At 37.6% G+C, this 14,211-nt stretch overlaps 4 protein-coding genes across 5 annotated transcripts; 1 reads left to right on the top strand and 3 right to left on the bottom strand.

Moving 5' to 3' along the window:
• Window positions 1-11: 11 nt before the first annotated feature.
• Window positions 12-9,376, bottom strand: LOC116290341 (eukaryotic translation elongation factor 1 epsilon-1). Of its 2 annotated transcripts, none has more exons than XM_031697350.2 (4): window positions 8,730-9,376; window positions 1,136-1,351; window positions 658-813; window positions 12-134 (listed from the first exon to the last, which is right to left on the bottom strand). In XM_031697350.2, exons 1-4 carry the CDS (start codon window positions 8,799-8,801, stop codon window positions 63-65), a joined length of 516 nt encoding a protein of 171 aa, XP_031553210.1. In that variant the 5' UTR covers window positions 8,802-9,376; the 3' UTR covers window positions 12-62. The 2 variants fall into 2 exon arrangements, with proteins under 2 accessions (XP_031553210.1, XP_031553209.1); XM_031697349.1 differs by lacking the exon at window positions 8,730-9,376 and adding an exon at window positions 1,685-1,843.
• On the top strand, window positions 1,887-4,082 carry LOC116290337 (uncharacterized). The gene is made up of 3 exons (XM_031697345.2): window positions 1,887-2,024; window positions 2,488-2,532; window positions 2,731-4,082. Exons 2-3 carry the CDS (start codon window positions 2,493-2,495, stop codon window positions 3,492-3,494), a joined length of 804 nt encoding a protein of 267 aa, XP_031553205.1. The 5' UTR covers window positions 1,887-2,024; window positions 2,488-2,492; the 3' UTR covers window positions 3,495-4,082.
• LOC116290338 (uncharacterized) lies at window positions 4,097-4,934 on the bottom strand. Its single transcript, XM_031697347.2, has one exon. The coding sequence runs from the start codon at window positions 4,907-4,909 to the stop codon at window positions 4,148-4,150; it is 762 nt and encodes a 253-aa protein (XP_031553207.1). The 5' UTR covers window positions 4,910-4,934; the 3' UTR covers window positions 4,097-4,147.
• Window positions 9,377-12,328: 2,952 nt separating the features above from the next.
• On the bottom strand, window positions 12,329-13,730 carry LOC116290340 (uncharacterized). Its single transcript, XM_031697348.1, has 2 exons — window positions 13,525-13,730; window positions 12,329-13,111 (listed from the first exon to the last, which is right to left on the bottom strand). The coding sequence occupies exons 1-2, from the start codon at window positions 13,565-13,567 to the stop codon at window positions 12,456-12,458; spliced, it is 699 nt and encodes a 232-aa protein (XP_031553208.1). The 5' UTR covers window positions 13,568-13,730; the 3' UTR covers window positions 12,329-12,455.
• Window positions 13,731-14,211: the final 481 nt, after the last annotated feature.

Below are 14,211 nucleotides of genomic sequence, written 5' to 3' on the forward strand. Positions count from 1 at the left end.
GAACTACTAGGTTGAATGAATTGTTTTATTAGATTTTTTACAACATTCAGGCATTCGTGTGGTTAGGAATACAGCTGATTGCGTTGAAATGTTATTAGAGAGAGGCCTTGTCTTGCTGCAAGAATAGATTGAACCTATATTTAAAAAAGGAATTTAAAAATAAGAAAAATAATCATGGAAATCATATTGTAGATATCTATTTAACAAATACTGCTAGTCTTGTAGAGTTAAAGCTAAATTATATTTAGAAAAAGTGATTTTCTCTTCACTCAAACTGGGCTAGTTTTTGGAATAGAACCAGTGATTCCTGGGCACTTGGATGAAACTTTTTTAAAGTCCAAATTATTCAAATATTTGAGGGTAATCAAACTCAATTATGATTATGAAAATCAGATTAGTGAAAATTTTAGCCTAGGATCCACTTCCTGTTGAGAAATTTTGGTTTAAAAGTGAAAAAAAAACAATAGGGCTGAGTAAATAACATAATTTATTCAATTTGGGTGCTAAAAAATTGATATTTTTATCTGCCACTGTTGAATGTTAAGATAATATATTTATCCAAGTTTCAAGTCATTTCCAATTTCCATTCATTTGCTCCTTCCACAGTTGCAGGAAAAATAAATTTTATATTTCCTTTACTCCAACCATATAGCTTACCTGGTTAAACCAGCGTGATATATTCGTATACATTTCCTTTTCTTGGGGCATCATGTGTTTTATAATACCGTGGAGGGCATAGTAAAGTATGACATCTGCAAGGGATAGTTTGTTGCCAACAAGATAGATCTTATTTGCCAGATGACAGTTGAAATCCTGAAACAAATTAGAAAAGAATTAAATAACAAAACTATATGGCTTTTCATTTTACTATTCAAAACTTGTTCTCATGGCATGGTGAAACACTAGCAACATAGAAAGAATTGATGATCCAACCAATGACAGGGCATCCATCCAACCAATGGCAGGGCAAAAGGTAATTGTCAAGCATCACAGTCAAGGTACTGTGTTAGCACATTGGTACAACAATTTTTTTACCATCCTGAAATCTGCTCAACTATCAATTCTAACCATGTTTTTCTGTGGGCTAGATTTCAATAAAGAAATTTCAACAGGGTCAAAGAGCAACTAGTCATACCTGCAAAACAGGTTTTGTTAAATTTTTGTCACGTAAAGCCTTCTCAACATCAGTCTGTCTGTACTCCAACCACTGATCAATTTCAGCTCTTTGTAAAGAAGATTCTCCCAGAAGTGGGCCATATTCCTGTAGATCCTGACATACACTTGCAATATATACAGCTACAGTCCTCATGCCTTCAACTGTTACTCCACTACTGAAGGTTAGGCTTGGTACCTGGGATTAAATAATAAACATGTTTTGATCATAAAACAGGACTGACCTTAAGACTAGCACACTATTTTTTTTTGTATGGGTATGAACACATGACATGCCAAAACACTGAAAAGGCTTCCAATAAGATGGTTTGTTGTATAAGTGGGAAACGTACAGAACTGACTTACAGCACATACACAGTATGACATGTTGCAATCCACCGCCTCCCTCCCTACGACGTAATAAAAGATTGGTCTCTTAGAGAGGTCTATATGTCACGTGTTTGCTGAGTTGGTATAAAACTTCATTTTTTCAGAAACATTCCACACCCAAAACGAGATTATAAATACACACCTTTATAGCTGAATCACTAATACATGGATTCAATTGTATTTTTTGTTTAGGAATGCCACAAAATTCGATTAAATTCTCGATCTCTAAACAACCATTGACTTGTAACATCGCGGCCGCCATCTTGAAAATATTACTAGTACTCATGCCCCGTGGCCGAGACACCACAGCTGCAAGATATTATGACGTCATTGTATTCAAAAACAATTTCAAAACAAAGAAAAGCGAAGTGAAGCGAAGATGGACGAAGCAAAAGAAACCACGATTTTTAAATAGTTTATCGCAAAAAAAAAATGCCTTTCTGAGAACGGTCGACGTAGAAATCAGTTGGTCGTACATGTTGGTAAGTTCATCACTTTTGCCCGACTTTTTTCCCGTAATTTCTTAACATAAAACAATGATAATATCAAAATTCATAAACGCGTCCATTCAAGTCAAGAATCAAAAGTCAATTCATCAATCTATTTAATTCAAAAATTCAAAGAAACCATCAAAATATACTGCTTGTCTTGCTATGATTTTGCGTCTTAAACTGAGATCTAGAGCTGTTTTAGGAAACAGGGGTTAGATTTTCAACCAGTAACCGATTATGCGATATTTTTAAAAGGAAGTTGGTGCGCGTGCGTATTAGGGTATTTAACTTTCCCGCCAATATTTAAAATATACCTTCATATAATTACAATAATTACAATACTTTAGAACATTTTGCCATCAACAGAATGCATCGAGCATTGAACCTCACTAGGTTTGATTTTTGCAAAAAGATATACGATGGGTAATAAATAATAGTTTTAATTTCTCTACAGACAAGATGGCAACGATATCGTGGCCGAGACGACGTGTACGAAACGGTCAGTAAAAAGTTAAAGAATTATTGTAGAACATTCATAAATATGCTGGGATTTGACATACAGAACGAGAAAATTTTCGTTCTTCCTTCCTTCCTTCCTTCCTTCCTTTGTCACCATTTATTCGAAAGGACGCAATCCAATCAAAAAACGTGTCGAGTCCACTATCTCATCTCATGCTGTATTTTTCTTCCTTTTCAGTCAAGAGGATCAAGCATGATCACCATCAGATACTCAACCGAGCTGCCTTGGACTCTCAGCTCCTGACATCAGTATTAGTAAGTTCATCAGCGTTGCGCATTCGTTCGTTGATATCACGTGGTGCGAACGTGAACTGCTCCAACTCCTTCGGATATACTCCTCTACTTTTAGCATTATCACGTGATGGAGATGAGCAATCAATTCACGCTGTTTCAGAGCTGTGTGAAGCTGGAGCCGACGTGAACCTTAGTAGTGATGTCTTCTACGGAGACACTCCATTACACTTCGCTTGCATGCTCAAAAGTAGCGTGTTTGCTAGGATTCTAATCGCAAATAATGCTAACGTACGCGCAAGAAATCACGCAGGTTACACACCACTTCACACAGCTGCTCTACGGGGAAACTTAGAAATCGTTAAACTACTTTGTTTGAATGGAGCTGACATTGACGCTACTGAGACGTATTGTGGGTACACTCCTCTGCACTTAGCAGCCAACGGTAACCATGACGATGCTATGATCCTCCTTGCAGAGGGCGGGGCGAATGTTTTACAGCGTGATTTTCAAGGGTTGACGCCAATTGACAGGTGTCAATCAACAAACACTAAAATTATACTTGATAGATATACTATAAGGCCAAAACGATTGGAGGAAATCTGCGTGGAAGTAATACGACATGAAACTGGAAAGTTCAGTGGGATCCCAGGTTACGACAGACTGCCTTTACCAAGGTTAATCAGAGATAAGATCCAACTTGATTTTTAACTATTTTTCTGCATTCTCACATCTTCTGAAATCTCTTTACTATGTACTATTAATTTTATCAATATCCATTGATATATATTTTATCACAAGAGAATTTACTTTATTTTAATAGGGCGTTTTCATGATGGCATCATTGACCTCTACTAGCAGACTCTCTTGCACACCAATTGTCTTGCTATTCTCATGAAGGAATACTATTTTAAATAAAAAAGAAAATTTACAAAGCAACTTGGTAGTGGGAGTCAAATGACTCCATCATGCAAACGTCCTATTTTTATTTATTGACCTTAGGATCCATTATAGCTTTGTTTTTAGTTAGTTATTTTTGTTTTGTTTTGGTTTTTTTGTTTTGTTTTTTTGTTTGTTTTTATCATTATTTCTTTAATGATGTGAATGATGTGAATATTGTGATATTATATATTGTATGCCTCCTTTTGTAAATATTTTATATCCACCTTTTAATTCCATAATTTTATTGCAATACAAAAAGATAGTTTTAGAAAAAAATATTAAATTAAATTAAGAGTATCATTAGTTGTCATTCAACCTCAATATCAAATCAATAAACTATTTGTAAATTTAATAGAATATTAACGCCCCTGTCATGTCTAGCTATATTTTATTTTTAATCTTTGGGTACATCAAGAAATAATTTACCAAGGTGTGATATCTCCTTTATAGTCAAGCCACATGCCATTCTTAGACTCATCCAGTGACTTTATCACTTCCATCATGCCTGACACACTCTCGCTAGCTGCAAGTGGAGCTTGTTCACCTCCCATGTCTGTCCTTACCCAACCAGGATCCAAGACAACGGATATGATGCCAAAGGGCTTCAAATCAACGCTCATTGATTTGGTAACAGAATTCAGAGCTGATTTACTTGCTCGATAAGGATATCTGACTCCTTTCTTGTAGTTAGTTAAAGAACCAACTAATGAAGACATATTTAGAACAGCTGCTTTTATGTAGCTCTTTTCTTCTGGGTCAGTGGCAGCCTTCTTCAACAAGGGCAGGAATGCTTGTGTTATCATTAGGGGAGCAACCGTGTTAACTTTATAGTGATCCACCATCATTTCAACCGTAACATCTTCGATACTTGGCTCTCGAAATATTATCCCAGCGTTATTTAACAAGACATTAAGGCCTTTTCCTTGAAGTTTGTCGCTAACTTCTTGGGCAACTCCTTTTATTCGTTCAAACTCAGTCACGTCCAGTTCAACAAGACAGACGTTGGAGTTTTCAGAGGCAAGTTGCTTGAGTTCTTCACAGCTTTTGGCGTTCAAGTCCCTACAGGTTGCGAAAATGTGTTCAGGAGGAGGAGAAAGCTTTAAAAATTGCTTAACAAATTCTAAACCCAGGCCGCGATTGCAGCCTGTGATGAAAATACTACGGCAAAGAGAAGTAGACGCCATTTTGTTTATTACTTAAACCACAGGAAGCCCAGGCTTTAGGGTGTGTCAAGGCTGGTAGTTTAGTGCCAATGAAAATAATATATACCGTAAATCAATGAAACGAATCAAAATAATCGTTAGTGCATAATCAGATATTACAACTATAAGAAGCAAAGTTCATCGATCAAAAAGTCCTATTGAAAAATTGCTGAACATTCTTCTTACTGCTACCAAAAGAAAATTGACTAAGAGAAGGAAACCCCGCGCCCCATCATGAGCACTCTTTGATGCTTTTTCTTAGAAACGTTGACGCTATTTTTAGAATCATGCATTTTAACGGTCGTTTTTCGGTACATACTGCGCGCGCTCTACGTTGTTTGCTCATGTTTTCTTGTGTTTTCAAAAAAAAAAAAAAAAAACGTGAGCAAACAGCGTAGAGCACCTTAGCGTAGAGCACCCGCAGTATGCGCGTGCAGTATGCGCGTGCAGAAAAACAAACGATGGCCAATGTGGCCTATAATGGTTACAAGAGCATGAATGCGAGAGACTCCTTCTCTTAGTTCATTTCCTTCTCTTGTTCGGCTACTTAATACTTGTGAATGCCATTGGCCTCCTACGCTGATTGTTTTGACAAATCCATGGCGTTTATCATGCTATTTTCTGGATCACTGAAATCTTTGATTGTCATTCTAGGATTTTACATTTTTATAATTCCTGAGTTGCTACGTCGCAAAGGACTGAAGTCACGCGCAAGTGATCGTGGATCCAGGCTGGTGCAAGAGTCTGAATCTTAGTTCACGATAATCGTTAATGATAGAAGTAAACAATTTTTTTAATCTTAAATTTTCTTTATAGGAATCTTTTCAATAACTTATAACGTCCTGTTATAGACGTTGTCAGTAGAGTTTTTGTTGTTGTGAAATTTAGCTTCGCGTAACCTAACCGCGCTCCAAGCGTATTATCTGTGCAAGATAGGAATGTCATATGACTAAAGCCATCCAAGGCACATATTATCGGAAAATAGGATTTATGTCAAAAGGAATTTAATGCGTGATGGTTTAATTTGCGTTTTGTAAGCACATCCGTTTTCCTAAGAGGGGTGGGGCCGGGGCACATGGTTAGAAACTGATCTATTGCGTTGCAATTGATTTATCTATTTGTTATTCATCTGGGATGTAATCGATAAGAGTTTGAGTAAAGTAAGAGCCTAGATGATTCGCATTATCACTGTATGGTTTTCCTTTTAAGATGCCGATGTGCATAGCTTTTATTGACCTCTTGTCGAGTTTGTGGCAATAGCATTTTGTCGCGAAAACAGATAAAATTGCCGCGAAAATATGTGTACGCGGAAATTAAGTGACCCCTTATAATGTTAATTATTAAATTAAACATTAAAAAAATATCGAATTTAATGATAAAGTTGGAATCAGTATAGGTAATGGAACTACATGCTGTTCAATTTAATTTGTAACAGAGACACATTTCGTGGATAAATTATTCGCTTCAAGAAAATTGTTCGATAGAAAATGTCAAAGATCACTCGAAGCCGGATGTTTTCGTGACATGGAAGATAAACTTGTCACTGAAAAAGCTTAAGAGATCCGCACGTCAGCAAACACGATACACGCTAGACTACGCTACCATAGCTTCCCAGTGCTTACTTTTCATCTCCGTTCGGTAATTATGTTACCCTGGTCCTAGAGGCTCGACGATTTTTCTCCCGGCCACGTATATTTTCAAAAAGGGACCAGGGTATAATTATGTTACAAAACAGGAGAAAATAAGTTGAAAGTATCTTTGAAATGTTGCTATGAAATCAAAAATTGTCGTGAGAGAATAAAGGCTATTTGACAAAGTAGGGAGTGGGTATCAGACACCCTGTCACGAAAAATATATGGATCAGAATACGGTCAGTCCGTCAGTCAGTCAGTCAGTCCTGCTGTGATTTTAATGGTTATTATTTTAAATTGCTTGCATAAGGCGAATCCTCTGTCATTTGTGCATTGTCTCCTTCTCAACATAAATGATAATGATCGACACAGTTCAACCTGGTGCAGAAAAAAAGTATCTACTGATTAAAATTCTATCGTCCTGCATGCTATCAAAAAAAGTAATTTGCTTCTTTTCTCCTCTTTTTTCCTTTTTCTTTCCTTTCCTTTTTTTTCTTCTTCTTTTTCTTCTTCTTCTTCTTCTTGTGTATCGTAGTTCTGTAGAGTTTGCAAAGAAAACGAATACCACATTGAACAAGAACTTATTAATTGTACTTGAAGATAGATTGAATCAACTGATTAATTGACCAATCATCTTACTTCGCACTTCCGGACGATGAAAAAGTCAGATAAAATCGGTCAAGCTAATAAATGTCAGATATAAGTAAATTAATAGCTGATCCATAGTGATTTCGTATCATTTTGCGTTCCTTTCTTATCAAAGAATGTCCTCTTCAGAGTGATCTAAAAACACAGGGAACCCACTTGAGATAAACTGTGATATCTAAAAATGTGTCATTAAAATGTTTATTTGGCGTGATGATTGCGCTATCACACTGGCTATAGTGAACGAACAATGAACAAAAAAATATCAGGAAAATAGTATAGGAAAACTAAATCAATTCAGCCAATCTGTATGATAATGTCTCGTAATGTTTTTCCCTCGAAAGTTTGTCATTTGTTGGGCTCCAAAATTGTGGTTTTCCTACTGATGATCCGGTAGGCACGTTTCCTTGTAAATGCTTACATAACTTTCCATATAATCCTGCTTTCCTCGTTTTGAGCTACAAGAAAGCATATGACGGGATTTCCCATTCCTGTCCAGTTAGTCGGGTCTTTGTATGTTCGAGGTCTTCTTACACCCTCTGGGCAGATGCACTGATGGCTTGTCAAGGTCAAACTCAAGCGGCTCAAATCTTCCTTATAGTTACATACGTGACTTCTGCAAGAATGTTCTCACTGTGAACTTTGAGTTACTTGAAACATAACTCGTTAATGATTAGAGGAGATGAATAGACTACAACAAGTATTCTTTATAAACATAGAGCGACGTCTAATAAACAGAACATAGTTGACAGCCGGCCCCTTGCCAACATACGTCACCACTCACGTTACAGCACACTCACCACGAATCAAATTGGGGATATACCATATGCTTGTTTTACTCAGTGTTCTTCAGTAGCGCGAGGGGAAAAAACAATAAACGGAAGAATTTCTCGCAGAAAAAAATTGACTCTACACCTATCCGTTAAAGAGGCTCACTACTGCATGGGCAGCGCAAGTGAACGAATTCTAGATTTTTTTTTCGGAACTGCTTGTTGCTGTTCATTTTTCTTCAAGGGAAGAATACTATGGATCGGACTCCAGAATTTTCCGGGAAAACGTTTAGTGATCAAGAAGGCTGAGAACTGAGACGGGCAAGTTATACATATAATACATGAGTGTACTGGATTTCAAGTGGCGAGGTATTCCGAACTGATTTTTTAGCTTGCCGAGTGTGCGCTAATTAAGTGCATAACAAGCCATTGATAGATCGGTTGGGGACATGTTTCAGGAACATTTCTTATTGTGCGACGTTTCTTTTATATGGAAAAAGCCTGTTTCACGTACTAAATACAGCGTTTACTTGTATGATAGTGGATCTACTACTAACCAAAATCCTTTGCGCACAAGGAAAGGAACGTGCTGGTCGAGCTTTGCAGCAGAGCAAAGCTGTATTAGGCCAGATATTCTATAGTCTAGTTCGAGCAGCTTGACTGCTTGCTGAGCAGTTTTCATCTGAGTGGGAAACGATATACGGCAAATCAGTTCGTAGCTGTTCAGTTCGTTGACTGAGCCGTACCGTATCTTACCGTAGGCGTAACTGCGCACGTTGAGATTAGATGAATTACTGGAAGACGATTGGAAGCCCGGGGGGAAGCCATTCCAATATTACGACATTTCGTACCGTATTTTTCTCCTGTCACTCTTACCACAAACGCTCTAATGGTGTTAGAGCTGCTGCGCAGTTTGAATTCACGAGGAACTTAATGATGAGTAATGTTAATGCCCCATGGGTTATGCTGCCAAGCACGCGTACAGGATGATGGTACACTACCACATGCGGGCAGACAGGATGGCACTACCACTGACCAGAGTACTCAATTAAAGACAAATCCGTTTTTTTCTGACTTTTCAATGTCGCATCTGCGGTGCGCCCTAATTTCCCTCTGAGTCATTGACAATACGTTGCAAACTAAACTTGAACACAAAAAAACTCTTTCTTCGCGAACCTCTTTATTTATAGCAGTATTGTATCCGCGACATACTTTATATACTTCATATTTTTTGGGCTCACATGATCACAGGATCTCCGGTGATTAGCAAAACAAGACCAGGCATGTAGTACTACAGATAGGGTGGTGATAGACAGGTGCTAAGGGTGAAGCGATCACTTCATCTCGGATGGATGGAAAAACACAGGTCAAAATAAAAACCAAAACAACAGTGCTTTGCATTGTGCATCAAGCTCGCTGAAAGAGGACCGACTCAAGTCAAAGGTCTATTTTGGAAAGATTTGTTTTTCGCGACACTTATTTGCATGAAAATTGAAATGGCGGTAACGTATAGCTGGTGACACTTTGGTTGCGTAAAAGACGTGTTATCATATGACTTACTTCAAATATTACAGCGCGTGTGAATCCTGAGGAAAGAAGTTAAGTCAGCTCTAGTAGAGGATTGTATTAAAAAAATTTCATTCATTTTCCAAACAGTTGTTTTTTTATGCGGTGTTTACTAATGAACTAAAATATTCTTCTAGTGCTAAAAACATTTGGTCGAAAATATCGTTATCTATAAAGTTATGAAATGCCTACGAGTAAGTACTTAGGATCTTTACTCAAGTTACAGAAAATGCAGTACAGAGCCTACTGTTGCGACAACGAGAGGCAAGTAGTGACACGCGCGCGCAAAGGGATAATATTCCACATTTCTCCTGGTCGGAGCTTGCGAGATAATCAGTACAATATCTGTAAGTCAAGAGGCGTATTTCCTACTTTTGTCGTGTTTTGACTTAGCTAATCATAGAAAGACGAGAAGAACGGGTCTGGCTTTTGGTAAATTCGTCTCGCTATCAGCCGTTGATTCAACTGTTAAATAAATTCAAAAGAAAAGAATGATATTACAATATAAGAGTAAGCGGTTTTTAAAAGGGTATTTTCACATTTATCTTTTTGCTGGTTTACGCATTAGTTTTTCAATAGGTTTTAAAAACGTAAGCTCTGTCACTTTATTCCCGCGGCTCAGCCGATGGAACTGATATTCAGTTAAAATATAGGTATAAAGTCTCGACAAACATATTTGTATGACGGACAAAGTCTAAATGACTCGCCATTCAATCCTCAAAAAGACAAAAGCCCAATATGAAAATAAATATCGAAATTCTACGCTTGGAATTTATATTTAAAGGGCTAACTGGTGGTTTTGGGTTTTGCCGGTGTTTGTTTTCAAGTGTGTTGTCGCTCGGAACACGTGCGCTTCTTTCCCTGTCAAGCTGCTTTCAAACCTTCGCTACTTAATCGTTTAGAATAACAAACTCTGTTGCCGAAACACTACAGGAAACGACTGTTTTCCTTTGAGTGAATCAGAGTCGTAACGAGACTGTTGTGTGAAATTAGATAGTTATTTGGACCTCTTGTTTGAATTTGAATATGTCGTTATATGGATAAGCCTGATAGAATATTTATAACAAAATTAAGTTGAAATTAATGTGTGTTTTAAGAAAAGATTGATACTTGGTTGTTACAATAAATTCGAAAGTAATAATTAGGATCACAACCGTTTTAACGAGGATTTTAATTCTAAACATGTAAATAGAAACTGCTCAAAGCTGTCATTTGACAGCGTGACGTGATCTTCTTGCGTGACGCGGATCTCCAGTTTTTTTTCCTGTTTGGTTTGGAAGTGTTCAAAAAAATTAGAACCGCAAAATCGCATATCTACATCTCATTTCTTAACAACTCCTGGAGAAATAATTGGCCATTTTTGTATTTCACGTAAGGGCTTCAAAACTCGTAATTTGAGCTAGATTAAAGTGATAAAATTAAAATCGGTCTTAATGCAATTAACGCTTATAGAAAATCAAAACAATTTTGTCTTAAACAGTCTTTGGTTGCGTGTCTTTTCCGTAAGGAGAGGAGAAACCCTAAAATGTCTTCTGTCAGGTAGAATGTTCATTTATAATCTCAGAATACAGACGAAAAGCTCTTCACTGCTGTGGAAACAAGACCGTTGATCCTCCCTTGATCATTGACAAGCACATGTAAAGTCATATTTCATCTCGTGGGGAAGCAAAAAAACAGCTCGTAAATTATCACGAAAAAGAGGAAAATAAAGAATGACTATTAAAGGAGAGTTGGAGTACTTATGTCCGTTGTTTGCCTGATCTTGTAGATTTTGTCCGATTAGGAAACATTATAGATACTAAGAGATAATTTGTAGTGTAAAACGAGCAGCACACAGCAGGTTATAATGACATATTCTATTCCACATGGCTTTCCGAAATGTCAATAACTACTAGTAACAAAAAGAACAAGAAAAATGTCATTAGAATTTCTCACAAATATTCGACCTGCTTCATTTTCCATTCTTTCGTCTATTTTTTCTCCCTTCAAAAGACGTATTTCTGAGCGCATTTTCCAGTTAATCTCGGGCTCACCAAGACCGAGCTAGCCGTCAGTCTAATTTGAGGCTGGATAAACTTGACGGATGACACTCATCCGAGAACGTTTTTCAAAATTTTCTCAAATTTCTACTTCGTTTTAAACAAGTTTAGTTGAAGCATGGCAGGAAGTCTAGATTTGGCTAGAAAAGCCTTCAAGGAGGCCATGAAAGTCAAGGTCTTTTAATATAAGTGTACTTTAGTTTCTAAGGATTCAGTCGTCTGGGAAGCCGGTTGGTGGCTGATATCATGGCAGAGGCGGAGGGCAACAGGTCAGATATTCGGAAAGAAAGTGAGATCTTGTAGTCTACACGTCTAAAATGGAAGTGAACACCCAAGAAGGGAGGGACAAATAAATAAAGCCTGTCGAAGAAGAGATATAGAATATGATCCATGTCTAATACTGTCAAAGGCACAAGGGGGTGGGTTCAAAAAAAGTTGTAGCCAGAGTTTGGTCACGCCAAAAGATAGCCTTGTTTAAGCTTAAGGTTCATAGCTAACTTTGTATCATTTGATACCAAGTGTCTATCAAAAAGTTCTTGTTTAAGCAGCCTATTTACTCAGGGCCCGAGCAAAACAAAGAATGATATGCATATTGCTGTGATGGTCCAAATTGGTGATTACCATAAATCTGCCCACAATTTGCCCTCCGTTATCGCCCCCGAACAAGATTTTGAGTGAGTATTCCTCGTCCAAACACGAACAGACACGTTTTTGGGGTTAGTAAAACAACACTGAGAACGCACAACAAGCTTTTGTGATGTCAACTTCACATTTTCTTTTTCTATAGTATGACAATTTATAATTCATTACATTGTACAATGAAGCCCCGGCACAATAACATACCCTGAATTTGTTTTATCGATTCAAAATCAACAAGTTAACATGACAAAGACTGGACTTCTTGGAGACATTTTTTATGTTCTCGTCGAAATGCCTCGGTGTTCAAAGCCACTTCTACCAATAAATTTATGCTACTAAATCCATCGAAATCCTGATCTAAATCGTCGTCCTCGCCTGTTGAGGAGGGTGGAGAGGGCTGTGCCTCCAGACTGTCTTTAGAAAACTGATACGAGTTCGACCTATCCATCTCATAATAGTCTAAATTATGTCCTTCATAGCCACAAATTGGGCTTGATATTAATGACTCCCTGTCCTCATCTGAGTAAGATTTTTCGTATTCTTTGGAAATTTCGGACACACTTCGTTGAAATGTGGAGCCATGACTCTTCATATTTGCTCGTCTTGTGATTGTGTAGTTACTCGGGTCTCGACCCTCTCTCCGAATCATGTCGGGGAGAATTCTTCTTCTTGCATTGATAAACCAATTACATACTTGGAGAACTGAGAGGTTAGCAGCCTTAGAAAGATACTGCTTTTCGGCTTCCGAAGGATACGCATTGAATCTGTGTTCCCATAACCATAAACGCAAAACATTGACAGAATCTTTTGGAAGGTTGCCTCTTCGTCGCTTGGGGCTCGTATGGGCACGTGAACGGCTTTCATTTTCTTCTCTGTCGCTATCCATATCGTCTCCTGTAGACGGAGATAATGAGTTAAAAGATTAATAAATATATTTAGAGGGTAGCCTGATAAGGGCATTATAATAACTAAGCTCAGAGCTAGTTGGCATTCTTCTAAAGACTACAATATTCAGTGTCTATTGATCTCAAAAGAGCTGTCATCAAAGTCGCTGGAGCAGTTCAAATCACGACAGAAATTTGTTTAAGAAACACACGTCTTGCTCACTTACTATCAGACAATGCAAACTCCCTACACAGAAAAATGAAGTCAACTTCTTCAAAAGCAAACTTGATTTTGTTCAAACAGGAAAAATCCCAGAGCGTTCGTCGTCAATCCTTTTGACATTAGTCCTCATTCATTTAAGATGCGTTGTACATTTGAACGGTTTGAAGGTATGAGTGGCTCGCGTCTAATTTGTGACTTACCGTATCTCTTGTTGCGATTCGTCCGGGCCGAATGAGGCGGCATAACTCCTGAAACTATTTTCCTGCACTGTCCCTTGTTAGCACTAGGTTGAAATGGGGAAATATCAAGAGTTTGATGCTAGAACAAGAAGTGTTTGCGAAACCTGCACCGAAGCCGAACTGACTTTGACACTAATGACAGATGAAAGCGTGTATGCGGCAGTGCGTTGCCCTATGTTTGTGTAATTTACAATATATTGACGACTTCTGATTGGCTAGTTTTGACAATCTGTTTAAATGGAGCTCGCATTTCATTGGCTTCTGCAAGCAACTGGGAAAATTTTCCACGTGGAACTACCATATACGAGGGTTTTATTTACTTCGTTTTTACACTTTTTATTCCTCCTTCAGAGGTGATATTTTTTGTATTTGTTCTATTGTAATTGCCATCCCACCTACGTTCCTCTTTCGTTTTTCATCTGTTTTGACACATCTTGAAGGATTGGATTTTTCAGCTTTGATGACCTGTCTTGAAAACTTATAACTAGTTTTACTCAACTAATATGACTTAACAACAGCTAAAATTGGCTGTGATATAGCTTACAAAACCGTTGTGTTTAGAAAAAGGTGATAAAGACTTAGACAAATTATGAATTTTCAATGCAATAACATAGGATATCCTATTATTACTCAAAGTTTCAACCACCT

This window comes from Actinia tenebrosa, unplaced genomic scaffold, assembly GCF_029948245.1.
Source record: "Actinia tenebrosa isolate PJP-AT-01 unplaced genomic scaffold, QUT_ActTen_1.0 PGA_scaffold1__47_contigs__length_23844297, whole genome shotgun sequence".
In the NCBI taxonomy this organism is placed as follows: Eukaryota; Metazoa; Cnidaria; class Anthozoa; order Actiniaria; family Actiniidae; genus Actinia; species Actinia tenebrosa.

Excerpts from the sequence above, each read along its gene's own strand:
- LOC116290338 (XM_031697347.2), bottom strand. The coding sequence starts at position 4,909 with ATGGCGTCTACTTCTCTTTGCCGTAGTATTTTCATCACAGGCTGCAAT.
- LOC116290337 (XM_031697345.2), top strand. The coding sequence starts at position 2,493 with ATGGCAACGATATCGTGGCCGAGACGACGTGTACGAAACG. Across the intron at positions 2,533-2,730 it reads GAGACGACGTGTACGAAACG|TCAAGAGGATCAAGCATGAT; the intron begins GTCAGTAAAAAG and ends CTTCCTTTTCAG.
- LOC116290340 (XM_031697348.1), bottom strand. The coding sequence starts at position 13,567 with ATGCCGCCTCATTCGGCCCGGACGAATCGCAACAAGAGATACG. Across the intron at positions 13,112-13,524 it reads GAATCGCAACAAGAGATACG|GAGACGATATGGATAGCGAC; the intron begins GTAAGTCACAAA and ends CTCCGTCTACAG.
- LOC116290341 (XM_031697349.1), bottom strand. The coding sequence starts at position 1,828 with ATGAGTACTAGTAATATTTTCAAGATGGCGGCCGCGATGTTACAAGTC. Across the intron at positions 1,352-1,684 it reads TTAGTGATTCAGCTATAAAG|GTACCAAGCCTAACCTTCAG; the intron begins GTGTGTATTTAT and ends ATTTAATCCCAG. Across the intron at positions 135-657 it reads TATCACGCTGGTTTAACCAG|GTTCAATCTATTCTTGCAGC; the intron begins GTAAGCTATATG and ends TTTTAAATATAG.